This window comes from Xenopus laevis, chromosome 2L (assembly GCF_017654675.1).
Source record: "Xenopus laevis strain J_2021 chromosome 2L, Xenopus_laevis_v10.1, whole genome shotgun sequence".
In the NCBI taxonomy this organism is placed as follows: Eukaryota; Metazoa; Chordata; class Amphibia; order Anura; family Pipidae; genus Xenopus; species Xenopus laevis.
This window is the reverse complement of record NC_054373.1, coordinates 93,951,325-93,969,638: the sequence shown is the minus strand read 5'-3', so window position 1 is coordinate 93,969,638 and position 18,314 is coordinate 93,951,325. Positions and strand designations below refer to the sequence as shown.

General features: G+C 38.1%; 1 protein-coding gene across 1 annotated transcript; it reads right to left on the bottom strand.

Moving 5' to 3' along the window:
* Window positions 1-590: 590 nt before the first annotated feature.
* Window positions 591-17,708, bottom strand: sync.L (syncoilin, intermediate filament protein L homeolog). Its single transcript, XM_041582183.1, has 4 exons — window positions 17,599-17,708; window positions 7,322-8,105; window positions 3,081-3,205; window positions 591-942 (listed from the first exon to the last, which is right to left on the bottom strand). The coding sequence occupies exons 1-4, from the start codon at window positions 17,640-17,642 to the stop codon at window positions 888-890; spliced, it is 1,008 nt and encodes a 335-aa protein (XP_041438117.1). The 5' UTR covers window positions 17,643-17,708; the 3' UTR covers window positions 591-887.
* Between the last annotated feature and the right edge of the window lie 606 nt (window positions 17,709-18,314).

Below are 18,314 nucleotides of genomic sequence, written 5' to 3'. Positions count from 1 at the left end.
CCAAAATCAATCAGCTTAGTCCAATGTAAAATGTTTCCATTTATTCAGGGACGATTCTGAGCCCTCGTCTTACAAGGGGCCATCTCAATTTGCCTCATGGCAGGGGTGTCAGTGCTTTTATCTTGTAAAGGTGTAAGGTTTGTTGTGAACAGTTTGAAAACTTTCTGTGTATGCAGAAATACAGCTGAGAACAACCAGATTTTTAAGCAAATAAAAAAAAAAAAATACATTTTGGCCATGAGTGGTGATCCCAGACATATCTAGGACAACATCACTGAGGAAGGGCCATGCGGTCCCGAAACGTTTGATCCATTGTTAAGTGTCTGGAAGCACCTTGAATAAAAGTGGGAGCACCCCGTTGAAATCAAATACAGGTATTGGCAATACTTTCTTTTCTGAGATTTAATACTGGCGTGTGGCTAGGCCAGGGCCATATATACCTGCATCCCCTGCTACGATTATTTTCTTCAATGTAAAATGTTTCCATTTATTCAGGGACGATTCTGAGCCCTCGTCTTACAAGGGGCCATCTCAATTTGCCTCATGGCAGGGGTGTCCGTGCTTTTATCTTGTAAAGGTGTAAGGTTTGTTGTGAACAGTTTGAAAACTTTCTGTGTATGCAGAAATACAGCTGAGAACAACCAGATTTTTAAGCAAATAAAAAAAAAAAATACATTTTGGCCATGAGTGGTGATCCCAGACATATCTAGGACAACATTTTTTTTTTTGGAGGGCAGTGGTGATTTTTTCCAAATTTTTTTGGTATGTCAAAATAGGTAAAGTGGTGACCTGCTGTGTGATGTCTGTTTATAACTACAGGGCTTGCATTCAGTATAGGCACTATAGAGTGGTGGTCATACATGAAGAGGACAGAGGCTGGTTTCTTCTCATTCCTTTTTGGTCACTGACTTGAAGAGTTGTCCATATATTTCAAGGCATCCCCTGTAATGAAATTAGAGATCTTGTTTTAGTGGTATAACTATGACTTCGTTATAATCAGTGATTCTTAAACGGAGACAAATTTGGCAAGGCTGGTGTGGCTGAAGGGTTGCATCTTGCAGCCGAGCAATGGCAGTAGCTGCTTCGATAAAGAGCCCACATTAAACACTGTATTGCTGGTTTAAAAGACTGTTTTATGTTTTTTTCCCCTGTAAACACCAGTAACTCTTAACTAAAAAGTAAATAATGATGCTTTTTAACTGAAAAGTAAATTATGCTTTTGCAGGAGTAACCTTGTGAAGTTTTTGTGGTTTGTATCATAACTGGTAGAATTTGTTTGCATTTAGCTTTGTAGAACTATATTGCCCATGCACAAACCTGATACACATATGCCACATTTTTTATGAGATACAAAAACTTGAAAATGTGTTCAGTCACCTTTTCTGTGTCCTGCATTTGATGTAGGCTTTGGTCACTGACTTGGCCAAATGAATTGCATGCTCGTGCTGCAAATGGCAAAGTAGTCAACTCCGCCTGAAGGGTAAAGATCAAATATTGATTCCCTCCAAGGTTAAAGGCTACTTAGAATTCCCAATTCCCTAACTTTGTAGGATGTAACCTTACAGCGAATTACAGTACCAGTTGACGTGAAGGTACTCTGTGAACTGCAAAGAGTTGGTTAAAAGTTTTCACAATGAAAGTCTGGGGTGATGAACAGTTCTGTCTGTGCATATGCTTCTTGGCCTCAAAGTCTACTGATGCCGCACATATGTACACATTCCAAGATGGCGCCATTAATAGTGTTAGTAATTTTCTTTCAGCAAGCAGTAAAATATACTGCCATTTAGGGCTGGGACACACTGGGCGATTTGGGGAGATTTAGTCGCCTGGCGACTAATCGCAGCGACTTTCCACGACCAACCTTCCCGAATGCCTCCCCTCGCTCTGCGCCTGGCTAAAATGAAAAATCGCCTGCGCTAATCACACGCGGCGATTCGTTTACCGAAGTCGCCCGAAGTTTCCTCGTGAGGCAACTTCGGGCGACTTCAGAAAACGAATCGCCGTGTGTAATTAGCGCCGGCAACTTTTCATTTTATGCAGGCGCAAAGTGAGGGGAGGCATTCGGGGAGAAAAGTTGCTGCGATTAGTCGCCAGGTGACTAAATCTCCCCAAATCGCCCAGTGTGTCCCAGCCCTTAGGTTGAACATGGATCAATTGTGAAACATTTGGAAATACAACATGCAGATTTTCTTTTCCCCTTAAAACTTGTTTCTTCCATTTTAGCCCCAATTCAACAGCAGATAAGTTTGTCCTATGCTTTTCCTTCTGCATTTGACATGCATATATGCCCACACATGTACACAAGCCAATTTATTATGCCTTGTTAGCAGCTGGCATTCAGATCTGTTTGAAGTTGGCGGATGCAACGAATTATACGCATGTTCACAATGCAATAAAATCTATTGCAGTGCTGTGCTGCAAACTAACCCATATCAGGTGACGTTCCTTAGTACAACTAATGAAAACTGCTGAACACAATATACAATAGTATGAGGCTGCATGGATTTCAGCTTAGACCATTATATGCATTCCTATTTATGGTAGCTAGTGAACAGTAAATACAACTCATTCACCAATAGAGTTTAAATGTAGATTAAAGTCCCACCAATTTTATCATATGTATATTTGTTAGATTATCCGTTAAATATGAAGCTTTCCTGCACCTTAAACTACAATTTGGAGTTCTGCATGGGTCTGGTCAGGCACACTCTTGCCTGTTCTGGACCTGCTGACCTGTAACCCAACGTGCAACTGCCAACCAATATTTCCCCCTACCCAGAACTGGTACTTGACCCAGACCATAAATAATTACCTTCCAACCCAGAACAAATTACCTTTGGTGCAGAAACAAAGGGGTTTCTGCACCGAAACGTTGCACAAATAAAACACACAAGGGCTTGACCCTGCTTGCATTTGCCACATGTCTCAGGGAATTTTCTGCATGTAAAACTCCAGGTCAAGTTTTTACTCCATGTCATGTTTCTGTTAAAACTGTTTGGGCATTTATAATTACACCCCTTCATTTAAACTACATAAACAACATGTCCATAACATTGCTAGATTATGCTGGTTTATCTTACTTGTATATAGCTAGCTCATGGGCTAAACTCCTCCGTAAGTCTTCCAATTCCTTGTTTTGTTGCTGTTGCAACTGCACAGTTATCTTCATTTCTCTCCTACTGTCTTCCAATTCCTGTATCTGCTCCTAAAGAAAGATGAGGATGAATGTATGTCAGAGATTACTAAATCACAGGAATAATCTCTGAATAATAAACCTTAACATGAACTTCTAGTGACAGTCCCACTGTGTCCATCATGCATTCATATACAGTCATATAATGTTGTACCCTGGCCCTAACCTTAATACACAGCTCTTGTTTATTAATTACAAACAATGTAGACCCCTTAAGTATTGTATCAGAGCTTGGCCAACTGTTAGGGTCTTTAACAAAACCTTAGTATTTTATGTATATAGGTTCAAAGCAGCAAAATCAGTCAAAACTGGGGACCACCAATGGTAAAGATACCAGGTTCTGACTGGCGAATTAATACAATGAAGCTACATCCTCAACATTATTATGTCAGTGGCATCATATCCAGTATTCCAAAAAGTCCTAAGCAAAAGTCAAAACTGGCATTTTTTCATATTTAAAGTGGGATTATGTTTACAAGTTGTAACTGTTAAAAATATCTTATTTACACTTCTGTTTAACATTCAAGGCTCATGCCACATTTGTTTTAGGGTGTGCTCATGGCCTAGGTCAATAGAGGATCTCTGTCTTTATTGTGCTTCCTTGGGCATTTTCAATAAAAACTGGCCACCTTCAGCAATTTCACCATCATCACCAATAAATACATACCTATCACCTTTTTATGCCCGCTGAGTTCAAATTGATGTAAACATATGTAAGTTAAAGAAGTTTCGCTAGTAAGAAAGTAATGCTATAGAAAATTCGTTATTAAATTTTAGCAACAACGAATCATGGCTGGCGAAGGTACGACCGGGTTTTTTTGCCAAGACGTAATTGCACATTTTGATGATAAACGTATTCGTCATGAAATAACATCTGATGTAGTTATGCGAAGTCTGGAGGAGACTTCCTAAGCAAAAATAATTCTCAGGTCAGTAAATGTGCCCCTATGTTTGAGGTGAGCAGAAGAGCAAATCTTCATTAACGGAAAGTTAGAAGAACTCGTGTTTCATTGGATGTGTGTTTTCTGTTCCTTGGGTGTGCATTTTCTAGCACCAAGAATGTGGGAACTAGGAACTTTATAACTTCTTTTTCTAAGGGTCAGGGCACGCAGGGAGATTAGTTGCCTGGCGACAAATCTCTTCTTCCTAATCTCCCCGAACTGCCTTCCTGCGGGCTAAAATGTAAATCGCTGGCGGGATACACTCGGCGTGATTCGTTTCCCATGTCGCGCCAAGTGCAATCCCACCGGCTGGGAGGCAGATCTGGGAGATTAGTCACCTAGCGACTAATCTCCCCGAATCTGCGTGTGTGCCCTGACCCTAAAGAAGAAAAAAATATATATAAACTAAGAAAATAAATACATTATAAAATTTCATTAATCTAGGCATTGGTAATTGCATATCAAATGGTTGATGGTGCCCTTCCCATAACAAGACAATTGTGAGGAAAAAAATAGAAATGCAGGATATGTTTCTACTTTGCCAATTAATATTGAAATCCTAAAAGTGCCTGCTTTTAGATTTCAGTCATAAGGGCACCTGGGTGGGCAGTGTTTCTCTGACATGCTATTGGATGGGCATGTTACTCATTCTCAGAGCCCGGATTTTGTATGAGGGAAGTAATACTTTGTTTTCATGATTCCATCCTGTATTAGATACACCTTATCTTGGCACTATTGTGAAGGGAGTAGGGGTTGATTGTTCCAAAAAGTTATGTACAGATGGGGCAGACTCATTTTGTCCATTTGGCTGAATAGTGAGAGTATTATGTCCCTTTAAGTGATGAGACCAAATGAATATGGCATGTAGTGTTTGTTTACTGGAGCTATATAATGTGCCCGTGTTAGCGTGGGGGCCAGTAACATAACTCTGCAGAATGCCTTTGCCATGACTGGCATATTATATCAAGCTATTAATAGATTCACACTGTGACTCATAGAGTTATAGAAGGATAACATCATGCCAGCATTAGAGAGAGAGAGAGAATGGTGTTTGGCTCCATTTACAAGCCTCCCTAATGCAGCAGGTCCATTAGTGCATGAAGGCAGTTTAGTTTTCCCAGAGAGAGAATTCAGCATTTCTGATTGCATGACTGTTAAATTATTAGCATTAAATTCATTTAATTACTTGCTGTTCATGCAGTTGCAGAAAAGTATTTGACATGCCACACACTCATGTCTTGTTTTGTTCAGGTTTACCTATTTTATTGGGCAGCTCTACCCAGGAAATCATTCAGACAAATATACCAAAAAAACCAAGAATAAAGAAAACAAAAACTGGTAGTAAAGATGAAATGAGGCCTCATCCAGGCAAGGGGTCTTGTGCAGTTAGAGTCTTTAAGCCAGACAACTCATAAACTTTGAATTCTATGGCTTGGTTGAGAGTTATTAAAAAATAGGCTTCTAGTACTGCCCAACAAAATTATTACTGCATAATCTAATGCAGAAACCATGTTACTCCTCCAATCAATATCAAGAATCACCTTACCAAAGAAAGGAAATGAAGGGCATGTCCAAGAATATGACCAGTGTCAAAAACATATACAGTATATATATTTATATCACAGCTGGGAAATGAAATCCCTAAGTAGCAAAGCACTAGAACAAGGACTAAGGAACACAATTATATCAAGTTGCATTCAAGCTGTTATTCACATATTTCAGTCATGGGGATAGGAACTGAAAAAAGTACTAGGCGGAATGTGTTTTGTAGCATTCTCTCTTAACAGTTTACCAAAGTCAGTCATTGTATGGGAAATGAGATCTAGAACAGACACTATCAACTGAGCATATATATAATTCGGGCAGACAGCACAGCGTCAGCAAACATAATTTTCCCAGAGGTTTGAGCTGGCAGAACAGCTGTATTGGCAAAGCATTCAGCACCCCTTTACCAACACTGCTTTTATGGCAAAGGTTATAACACGGACGCTTTTTGAATAGAGTACCTGAAAACATCAACACACTAGAAATGCATACAAAATTGTTGGAAACTTTGCAAAAATGTATATTATGACATGCATATGCTTGAAAATATAACGGTGGTGCAATGTCTAGAAAAATGAAATTTTATGATTATCAGAATTGCATTCATGGGTGACTTTCAGTTGGCGAAAACTGACCAAAATGTGCTCCATGTGACATTGCTCTTAGGGCTCATGGTCAAACAATGATTCAGAAGATTAGAACATGAATAAACACGAGAATGTTATTATGCATTTTTTGTTTATGTTTTGATATATACCTGTAGAAAGGGGACAGGGCCATCAAAAACCTTGTCTGATTATCACTTCAAGTCTTGAACCACTAGTTGTAACGACTTAATAGTTTGTTTGTTGTTAAAAGATCTGCCCTCTCGGCAGCAAAGCAAATTATAGCTAAATCATGGCTGTCTACCATCTTACAATTTCGGAGAACTGAAAGCAAAAATAAATGTGGAATCCTTGGATTAATTACACGTTCCCTCGTGGTTTTAATCAAGTTACTTTGTCATTGTAATGATACCTGATCTCTCCTGACATCTATAGGGCAAACCGAATGCAGGTATATTGTAATCTCTATTGCCCCACTTATCCAATTTAACCTTAAAGGACGATCTGTCCGATTGTATACAGGAAACTATGTTTTGTTTTTTGTTTCTGTTATGATCTAACTTAGTTAATTGAATCATCATCACCATTTAACGTTCTCTGAAGCTAATTATAGCCTTAATATATGCTCAACCAAAGAACAACTTACTACCCTTGACAACTTATTTCAGCAGAAAACTAGGTTGGTGGGTGTAGCACATACTGCATAACTAAACTATTGCATGTATTTTGTGATATGACATGCTATCTGATTGTATATACTTTACAAATTATAATGCTACATTTACCATTTATGTAAATGTTGTTCTTCTACTGTATATGCATAACGTAAATATGGTGAAAATCTAATAAAACACAAATGTTATAATAAAAAAAAAAAAGATCTGCCTGCTGTAAAAATGAACATGAGTTCTAAAATATGATAACAATAGTGAACGTTTCTACTATTTAATAGCTGTAACACAATTTGTTTCTAAAGCCAGGACCCACCTTCTGAAATCTCTCCCATCACCCTACCTGTGAATTATGGGTATCCATACCCGATAAAGGTGAATTTCCTCTTCTCTTTTTCTCTTCAGGAGAACAATCTGTTCCTGAAGGCTATTCATCTGCACTCTCAATTTACATGCCTCCCCTTGTAGTGGTCTGAGTTCATCACGCTGCTTCTGCAGCTCCTCCTGTGCTACCCTAAGTGCTGCTGCCCCTCTTTCACTGTGCTCCAAGAGTCGAAATAATCTGGGTTCATACTGGTCCTCTAGAGAACTGTGTTGCTCCGCTGTGAGACTTTGTAGCTCTGCAGAGAGGCGGCGCCTATCCTGTATTGCATGTGATGTATGCCTGGTGGGCAAACTCCTAAGCTGCTGCTGAGATCCTTCTCTTTGCTCCACAAAAGCAGTCCTGAGCTGGGTGAGGTCCTCTGCCAGACGAGAAGCAAGTGTCTCAAGGTCTCCACGTTGTATTTGTTTTTCTTTTAGCTCTTCACGCTGATTCTCCAGCTGAAATTGACATGTCACATATTCTCTGGTCACACTGAAGAGCTTGCATCTGACAGTTCGAACCTCCTCCTGCAGAGCATCTCTTTCTAGTTCTGCCCGAGCTTTCTGGCCAAATGCCTGCAGTACCTCTTCATGTGCACTCCTAACTGCTTCAAAAGAAGGCTCTCGAAGCAGTGTCAGTTCCCGAATTAGCTCATCACGTTCTTGCTCCAGCTGTCCCACAGCAGCAATGCAGAACTGGAACTTCACCCCAACATCATCTAAGGACAATGGTCTAGGATCATCTGGGGCATCATTGGGATGAGGTAAAGAAGACTCTGGGACAGGTCTGTAAAGAAAAGGAATACAATGGATTGCTAAAAATCTGTTGCATATCCCCCCACACTGTATACAATGGAGGATAATTTACCTTGTAAACTAGAGTGAAAGATAGCCATTAGCGAAACCATTGACAATTTACAGAGTGTAACCTATTAAGATTGATCATACTGTGATGGGAATTTGTTCTAACCTTTGATTTTCTTACCCTGCTGATTAACTGGTTGCTTTTAATGTATAATTGTAGGTTATTTACACACGGCTTTGCAATACTGCACAGGGGTTTCTTGTAAGTTGCTGTAGATAGACCAACACTTTGTACTGAGATGGTTTGGCCTTAATGTACTTTAAATGCCATGGCTTATTTTCAATCACAGCTCAGGCATGTTTTTATAAAAGCTATTTAGCCATCAGAATAACATGTCCATACAAAGTTCTCTGTGAACCCCACAATCCCCTACAGGCCATCACATCTTGGCACCCCTTTGTTTATAATCTTGCCAGCAGCTTCCTTCCCTCCAGTCTCAGTGAAGATCCTCTTGTCACCTGCACTATGTAAGGGAATTAAAATGTCATAAGACACCTTTTGCATATTTGAATGTCATGCCTTAGTTAGACCATCCACTCTAGCCATTGCATCATTACTCGTTCTCTGTGTGGAATAGTCTGGCAAAAATTGTACTCAGAACTGATGATTTAATTCAATTAGTGAATTAATAAGGTAAATTCCATCAATAATATCCCCTTCTCAATTATGTTAACCTGAATGATTAGTATTTGATATCTGCTAACAATCTCAAATACTTCTTCATTGCTGATTTGACTAAATGAATACCCTTTAATCTAGCTTGTTATTGTAGCCTACATGTTTAACTTTTCCATACTCTGCCATATGCCATATCTCAGCACTCTGCCCAAATCTGTATTGAGCACATGCCAAGCCCTGGCTGAATTATCTTGCAACATTAAGGGGGTTATTTATTAAAATCTGAATGTTAAAATCTTGAAAAACTCTAGGTTTTTTTTCACTAGAAAACTAAAATTTTTAGAGATGTATTATATCATGATGCTGCAAAGAGCCCGAATCAGACCTGTTGAGGTCCTGTATAAGTCAGTGGGAGAAGTGTCTATCTCAATTTGAAGTTTTCTTGGTCTGTGGGTTCTCGATCGAGTTTTTCCAAGTTTGGATTAAATCAAGGTTTTTTTATTAAAGGGGAACTATTCTGAAAATCAAAATTTTATATAAGCTTCAGCATACAGAAAAAAAACTTTCTAAATACGATCAATTAAAAATTCTGTACCGTTTCTGAAATAATCAATTTTATCTTCACTATTTCATTTCTTTTGCCTAGAAGATGTATTAGATCTCACTCTATTAAAATCACCAGACATCATGTCTCTATACATGCAGATTGGTGCAAAAGGCAGTTATTTAGTTTAGATATTTTTTACTGGAATCAGTTATTTGAGTGACCTCTAATACATCTGCTAGGAAAGGAAGCCCCCTATAATATATGTTGGATCTAACTGTCATTGAATATCTGACACCCAACTTCTGCAAGAAGATAGAATAAAGTGAAAGAAAGTTTCTTATTTCAGTATAATGCACCTTATATTTCATTTTTGTGATAGTTAGCCTTTAATAAAGAAGCTACAATTGGGCATGGGTGTTTGGTTGTGTTTTTTTTTAAATAAAATATGATATAAATTCGGATTTTAGTAAATAATAAAGAGATTATTTATAAAACCTTGAAGAAGTAATGTTTATTAAACCCCTATGTCCTAGGGTTTCTGTTGATGTTGAAATTTGTAAATATAAATGTAAAAAAAAGTTTACACCAAAGTCAGAAATAAAGAAAATAGTTGCAGTTGCTGTAATAGAAATTTTGTTAAAGTAGAAAAATTGCATTTAAATCCTTTTATTTAAACAGCAATTTAAACAGCTGTCAAAATTGTTAATTCATGGTCAAATATAAACAGGTATGGTTAAAAAAACAAAATTCTGGAGTGTATTGGTGACCAGCAGTGAGTCCAGATCTGCATACCATTAAACACATTAGAAAAAAAACTGAAAGCTGAAGCTTGGAGAAGGTATCCATCAAGTCTTGGACAATGAGGCAGTTTGCAAATGTGCTTTTTAGTAGGAAGAGATGTACTCATTCATGGCTATGGGAAGCACCTGATTTCAGTTATTCAATCAAAAATGTGTGCTACCAAATCTTAATCTAGACTGTCAATAATTTTGTCAGTGTATGTAAAGTTCTGAATGTAATAACATTTTGTAATGTTGTTAGTGAAGATTAGTCAAACGTTTATTATAGGAAGTAGGTATTATTTGTGAATTATTTAGAGAAAAAGTGCCAATATTTTGGCCATGACTATATAAGGAAGGAGTTCAGACAGCAGCCAGACATCATTAATGGTTCCTTAACAATCTTTAACCTGTTGTGAATCATCTCTGTTAAATTAATTAAATAAATACCTTATTTTGCTCATATAAATAATATAACTTAATTCTATTAACACAGGAAACATCAAGACCATTTTGATATTTCTGACCTAATTGACAGAGCATTGGCAGAAGTAATGGGACCCTATGCCCACACGTAATGTGTTGCATAATTGTACACAGATGCCATTCCAAGAGAGTTAACCACACAAAACAGAAAACCTTATTGGACAATTATCCCCTTAAGGAGATAATTAATACTAAAGCATATTTATAAAGTCCCTATGTATTCTGCAGTGCTGTGTAATAGAAAGGTGTATACTTCATATACATACAGATTACATGAAGGTGTATGGGGTCTTTGGCCAACATGGACAAGAATCGAGCTACACATTTTAGTAGTGAACTTGATTTTGAAATGTATTTACCTATGTACAGAATTGCACAAGATCCAGTTCATAAACTATTGGTCAACAAATTTTGAAATCATTCCTGACCAGTTTTAGGACTTTTATTATGGCAAACATTCTAATAGTAAGTTACCAAACTGTCTTCATAAACAACTTCATAACATGTAATAAGATACTGTTCTTGCAATTAAATGTGTATATGTAAGCCTGTAAAATTGTTGTATAGTTAATTTTGTTAAATATTAACATCAATGGAAATGCTGAAAATCGAGTTTAATTTATAATACTTTAGCCCTTAACCTTCAGTAATCTTCACTTATAATTTAATAGGCGTAATTATGCAATTCGATTTCCCTAATATCATGCTTTTATAAATAAGTTGCTTTCTGTTTCCTAGATTACATTTCTTAATGTAAATTTGAAAAGCAGGAACAGCAATGGACAGATATGACCATATGTTTTTGGTGCCCTCCCCCTCCTTCTTGAAATCCCTTTTCTACCATGTGCTACGTTCCCTTATTAATGCAGACCACTCTTGCTGGCACTTGTATTTCTCCGGTATAGTGAAGGGAGAGACTGGGTACCTAGTACACTACAGCGAGGTATTGCCACTTCTTGCAAAATGCTATCAAGGTACTATATACGCCTGCCTGCTTAGCACTCACGTGTTCTGAAATACCTTACATGATTTGTTAGTGTAATGATTATTATGGAATGCTAGTGAGTAAATAAGTACCTGCAATGAAGAGCTTGCAGGAAGCATGCAACTCATCCTGTCTGCTTCTCTTCTCCCATGATCCCTATATATCCCTATCCTTATAGTTTTTGGCTAGCCACTCATGATGCATGGCGAGTGACTAGAAGGGACATGTCTATAAGGAGAATATTCAGTCATGAGTTTTAGGTGTGAAAACCTAGTATCTGTAGTGGTGCCTATGATCGCATGAGAAAAATGGACATTTCTGTATAGACTGACCAAGCTTTATTGTCAAGGGGAAATAAGATCAGGCATCCCAGCCTCACGGTGAAGTTGTGATTGCAATCCCTAACAGCCTTCCTCTATTTATTTGTGTACTGTATCTACAGCTGTTTCAGCAATACTAGCGTATTCCCATAGGCAAGGTTAAATGAGGCAAAGCATGCTGTCTTATCTGGGAATAGGAATCATTAGTAGCAATCATTAACAGAATAAAGCAAGGGCCTTTAGAAATATTACTTGGTCAAATACGAAATCTTAATATGTTATTTTATGTACTAAGATACAATACTTTGAATTCCTAATTGTTAGTTTTATATGTATATATTTAAATACCACTCCAGTTTAGTCCGCACACGCTCTCCTTGTCTCCGTCAAAGTTGTATTCAGGTGCGGGTGCTGTGTTCGAATTGGAATATTTAAAGAACGGGAATTGGCTCAACGTTTTGAACCCGCACCGGGCTCTTTGTCAGGAGAATGTCACAAACATTTTGTTATATTCTTCTGACAAAGAGCCCTATGTGGGTTCTTCTAGTGAGCACCACAGAGTGATTCTCTTCCTGCTTCTTTGGGAGAGTGAAAAGCCGAATTTTATTGTAAAAGCTGGCTATTTTTGCTCTACTACGCCTGCACAAGAAAATGGAAACCGAAGGAGCAGGAAGAGGACCACTCTGTGGTGCTTGCTAGAAAAATCCTTGGCCGATGCGGTTTTCTGCTGATAGGAGCACTGGCCCAGGGTGTCAGGTAAGTAAAAGTAGTAACTTGGGGGTGCCTAACTTTTGGCACCCCCAAGTAGAAAATGATATTGCTTCTCCTTTAAAATTGGTTTCCTTTTTCTTTGTAATAAAAAAACAGTACCTTGTACTTGATCCAAACTAAGATATAATTAATCCTTATTGGAAGAAAATTAGCCTATTGGATTTTCTAGTAGTCTTAAGGTATGAAGATACAAATTACAAAAAGATCCGTTATCTGGAAAATCCCAGGTCTGAGCATTCTGGATAACAAGTCCCATACCTGTATTTATATAGTGGAGCCGTTTAATTATGATTTAGCAAATTAAGGGAGTGTTGTAAGAACTGAACAAATATCTGTATATCACAAAATGACAGCACTTTATAAGTTACTGGGCTTGAAACAGCTGAGACAGGTTTAGGGATATCACTCAGATATATTTTTCAGGACAAGGCACTTAGCAAAAGAACTGAAGTGCAATTCCTTTAGTAAAGTGCCTGTCTGAAAAAAAATATAAGGGCTAAATGTACCCTAAATAATGCCATACAGCCATGGAACCATCTTCTCACAGCTCAGCACTTCAGTTCAGAAGAGTTTGGCTCTTTGCCTGTTTTAAGCAGTAGAAAGGCGACCTTTCTCTTGGCAAAAACTGGATGGCTTTTATAAGTCTTATCATTGCTGCCAGTAAATTGAATTCATACTTAAATGCCTTGCATACAAATTTGAATGTATGACATTTAAAAGAAATAAAAAAAGCTTTAAAATATAGCCTGTATGTAGGAAACAGGATCCTTTGTGACCTGCAAATTCTTACAGGGAGACTAAATGCAAAAATTAAACATGTTGAGTGACTTATCCACGCAAAAGTATAAAGTATGTGTTCCCTCATGTGAGGTCTGTCAGGGAGTAGAATTGCAGCTGTAAAGCTGCATATACCAGTTGTGCTGGATAAATAAAAAATATTTATATATGTGTGTGATAGAGACAATAACCTCCACCTTCAAACTATTATCTATCATTTGAACTACAATTGTGAAATCATAATAAGCACCTGTTCTGTTTTGGTACAATTAGGAGCAAGGCGCTCATCAAATAGCCAAACAATTCTACAGCCAAAGTATGTTGTAAAGTTGAACTAGAGTTCAGTGGATACTAATGTCACAGGGATTAGTTGGGTTTGTTGTGTATAGGGTTTTAGTAACATTTGGTAATTTGAGTCGAAAACACGGTATCGTCTTGGGAGATGGAAACACAATGTACAACACATGGCATCCTAACCCAAAGACTCCGCATAGCATAGGATATGTGCACAAAGCCCTAGTCATTAATTATTATTAATAATTTGTTATACATGAAAGTAACAAATGTCATTGCAGGGCTATAGTTTCATAGAAAGCAGATAGACAGGTGTTCATATGTGATAGCTCAACTAAAGCAGGGACTGATGCAAATTATATATAATCTATGTAAAGCACTGTGGAATAAGTCACTGCTATATAAAGAGTAAATGATCACACCCTTATTACCATATGGGCACCTGATGACCTGTGCCTAGGGCAGCAGCTTTAGGAGTGTGGCCCTTGGGTGTCTATATGGGAAATTTAAAAAGCACACAATCCTGCCCCCAGAAAATCCAGTGGAGGTTATGGAATCACCCTGGGATCAGTGCATACAAAGGACAGCAGGAACTAAATACAGCCCTGTTTATGAGTTTGAGTTTGAGAAAAGCTGGGGAGAAGCTTATCGGCAGTCAAGATTTTCTGGCCTTTAATTCACACAGGGACTCTTGTATTTCCTCTTTTGCTTGTTAAGTCACTGCTCTAGTTCATAACATTACAATCTAAAGCAAAAGCTGTAATTTAGACGTTCTCACCTGATAATCACACAAAGGGCTATCCTTATATATTTACATGGATCATAGCACACTTTGTATGGAACAGCCATGGAACAATGCAAATCATGTCTGCCTTTCAATGCAAATTTTCCAAACAAAGCAGATACTAACAAGCGTGAATTTAAAAAAAAAAAATATATGGCTGGGAAGATATAATTAATGAATCAAAAATATTCTTTCTCGATATGTTGTTTTACCTCTACAAGCTCTTTAAAGCAACAGTATGAGACAGTTTAAAACTACCTTACTACCTTACTGCTGTACTGAAAATTCCACTCAATGAGCGGAGATTTGTAGCACAGAAACAATGAATCCATCCACTCTCATCCAAGTCATCATGTCTGCTGCCTGTAGACCCGGAAGAGCATCTCTGAGACCCACTCTGAGACCAAACTTACCATACTGTTTTGAGTGGAAAAATGTATGGAAAATGTTAAAGGGATACTGTCATGGGAAAAAACAATTTCTCAAAATGAATCAGTTAATAGTGCTGCTCCAGCAGAATTCTGCACTGAAATCCATTTCTCAAAAGAGCAAACAGATTTTTTTATATTCAATTTTGAAATCTGACATGGGGCTAGACATTTTGTCAATTTCCCAGCTGCCCCTGGTCATGTGACTTGTGCCTGCACTTTAGGAGAGAAATGCTTTCTGGCAGGCTGCTGTTTTTCCTTCTCAATGTAACTAAATGTGTCTCAGTGGGACATGGGTTTTTACTATTGAGTGCTGTTCTTAGATCTATCAGGCAGCTGTTATCTTGTGTTATGCTCCCCATAGACGCGACGATTCTTCTTGCCGAACGACCGATTTTAGGGAAGTCCGACCAATCCTTCGAAATTATCGTGCAGTTAGTGGGATTTGAACGATCGTACATCTTACAATTTTTCGGCCGACATCTGTCAGGAAATTGGTCGGCCAGGTCAAAAAAATCTTTGTTGGTCCCAGTGCAATCTATCTATGTTTGCAGGGCCAAGCTGGCAGCTCCCCTTTGTTTTCCTGGAAAATTGGTCTTTTTAGTTGAGGTCAATTCGTACAATTGTACGATCATTCCGAGAAGATAGTGGTCTCACGATGAGGATCGGATATTTTAAAAATCTCAACATATATGGCCAGCTTTAGGGAGCTGCTATCTGGTTCCCTTCCCATTGTTCTTTTGTTTGGCTGCTGGGGGGGAAAAGGGAGGGGGTGATATCACTCCGACTTGCAGTACAGCAGTAAAGGGTGATTGAAGTTTATCAGAGCACAAGTCACATGACTTGGGGCAGCTGGGAAATTGACAATATGTCTAGCCCCATGTCAGATTTCAAAATTGAATATAAAAAAATCTGTTTGCTCTTTTGAGAAATGTGTTTCAGTGCAGAATTCTGCTGGAGCAGCACTGTTAACTGATTGATTTTGAAAAATTTTTTTTTTCCCATAACAGTATCCCTTTAAGTTTTAGTTGCAAATACTGTGAAAGTTTAGTGCAAATACTGTAAATGTATTTTGTGGGCACTTTTTTAAATGGGTGTTCAAACATTTCTGTTTCTACACAGAGGTCTGGCCAGAAGTAGTGCTAAATGATGTGTTTTCACAAAAGATTCTTGTTCACACTAATATATGTTGGTTTTACTGGCCTCAAAATAAATTTTTGTGCATGCTTTAGGGGGGACATTGCCATTATAGGCTGTGTAATTCTATAGCTTTCAGCCTCTGTCTACGTATAAAGGTCCAGTGGTGTATGTGGTTGACTTCTTGGATACCGTCTAGCTTGCTATTCAGCCATGTAAGCTAGGGAGTGCCATCACGTTGCAGAAGAACTCTGTACTTACTGTTTACCCTTGGCAGGCATTACATACAGAGCTGTCTTGCTGCTAGCAGTGCACCTTTAGAGTGAAGCAAATCCCATGGGAGCAAGTACTCTGTGCAGGGGTCCTAAGGAACACAAGTTTGCCCCTTTAGTGTGTGTGCCTCACTTGTATCTATGTGATTAGTAAATGAAGCTCTCTGTGCACAGATATCACTTCATATTTTCATCTGAGTTGTGTTTTAATCTCACTAGATCCTAGGATTTCCTGGCTGGAATTTTATTGGTGTGGCCCATAAAACTGATGCTTGATGCCATGTTTTTAATAGGACAAAAAGATAACAATATAGAAAGACTGGTATTTTTATGCAAAAATGTGACAACTGTACCAAATCTGATTTTCAGATCACATTCCATTGGGCACCATAAGTCACAAATCGTTGACCCTTCTTATACCTGTAATGAAATCATGCCTCCCCTCACAATGTGCTCTACATATTGATCAGTTCATATGGACCCTAATACCAACCCAACTCCAACTTCTCCTCTGGGCGCAACAATCTGTGCTCTGTAAAACTTACAGAGACCCATATATTTCTCTTAAAATAAGATTATTGTCCAGAAGGTTGCCTTTTAAAAAATATCTCCACTTCATTTTTGTGCTGGCAGTTTTCTGTTCCTAAATATACCCAGTTGTCATAACATTTTAAAATTGCCTGAGAGTTCTTTTTTTCCATTCCCTTGTTATGCTTTCTTATCACAATTAATCTTATTTTTTAATCTTATTTAGGACTCTGAAGCCTGCAGTGATTTAAACAATCGGAATCAGGCAAGATCCTAATCCTGCTCTACTATAAAGACAACTAGAATCATGTTAATGTAACCAGCAAATTGCTGTTAGTCTAATAATTGACGGTAAACAAGTGGCTATATTAACAACAGTAAATAATTCTGACCCCAAACCATTCATCATCACTAAACATTACATCATTTTCAGGCACAAATTTAAGCTTTCATTTTTGATAATAAAGTTTTTTTTAAACCATGGTAACTAAAATAAAACAGAAAGGATGTCTCCTGGAAACTCATTATGTACTTACTATAGGGTGGGGTTGTCCTTGCCTAATTTTTCCCTTTTTAGAGGCACTGAACATCAGATAAGCAAACAACTATGAATTAGCAAACATATTAAACATAAATAGGGAGAACTCTCTATCTATATCCATGTAGTGCATCTTATTGCAAAATCTTACCTCTCTGCCTGGGAGTTTTCTCCTTCCTTGTCTGTACTGGACATGGCATCTGCACAATCCGACTCTTCTGTTATTAATAAACTGTGCAGAGAAGGCTGTGGCTAAAGTCCTTTACCCCCTCCTTATACACGGGATGACTCTTGCTGGCTGTCACAGAATAACCCCATGCAACACACAAGGAGGGGCTCACTGATCTACTGTGTGCCCCTTGACTACAGCTCGTTCCCTGGCAAACCTTCTCTATATAAGATGTTAATATGTGCCCTGGTTGCCAAAGTGGGATTGGCTGCTTCACTGGGTCTGTCTGCTGCACCCAGAGTGCTGCTTAGTTTAATGCAGAGGAGTCTGGAAGAAATATAATACTGTGAGCTTCAGTCTTCCTCTATATCTATTAGAAAAGAGACTTACTGGCAGGGGACAAGTACCACAGGTGGCATGGCACATCCTGCTTAAAATCTTTTTTTAATATTGAATTAGCACAAATGTATTTAAAGGAACAGTAACACCAAAAAATAAAAGTGTTTTAAAGGAATGACAATATAATGTATTGTTACCCTGCAGTGGTAAAACTGGTGTGTTTGCTTCAGAAACGCTACTATAGTTTATATAAACAATCTGCTGTGTAGCCATGGGGGCAGCCATTCAAAGCTGAAAAAGGAGAAAAGGCACAGGTTACATTTGGATTCTTCAGAACTTACTTGTTATCTACTGTGTAT

Excerpts from the sequence above, each read along its gene's own strand:
- sync.L (XM_041582183.1), bottom strand. The coding sequence starts at position 17,642 with ATGTCCAGTACAGACAAGGAAGGAGAAAACTCCCAGGCAGAGAG. Across the intron at positions 3,206-7,321 it reads AGGAAATTCACCTTTATCGG|GAGCAGATACAGGAATTGGA; the intron begins GTATGGATACCC and ends ATCTTTCTTTAG. Across the intron at positions 943-3,080 it reads CATGAGCTAGCTATATACAA|GGGATGCCTTGAAATATATG; the intron begins GTAAGATAAACC and ends ATTTCATTACAG.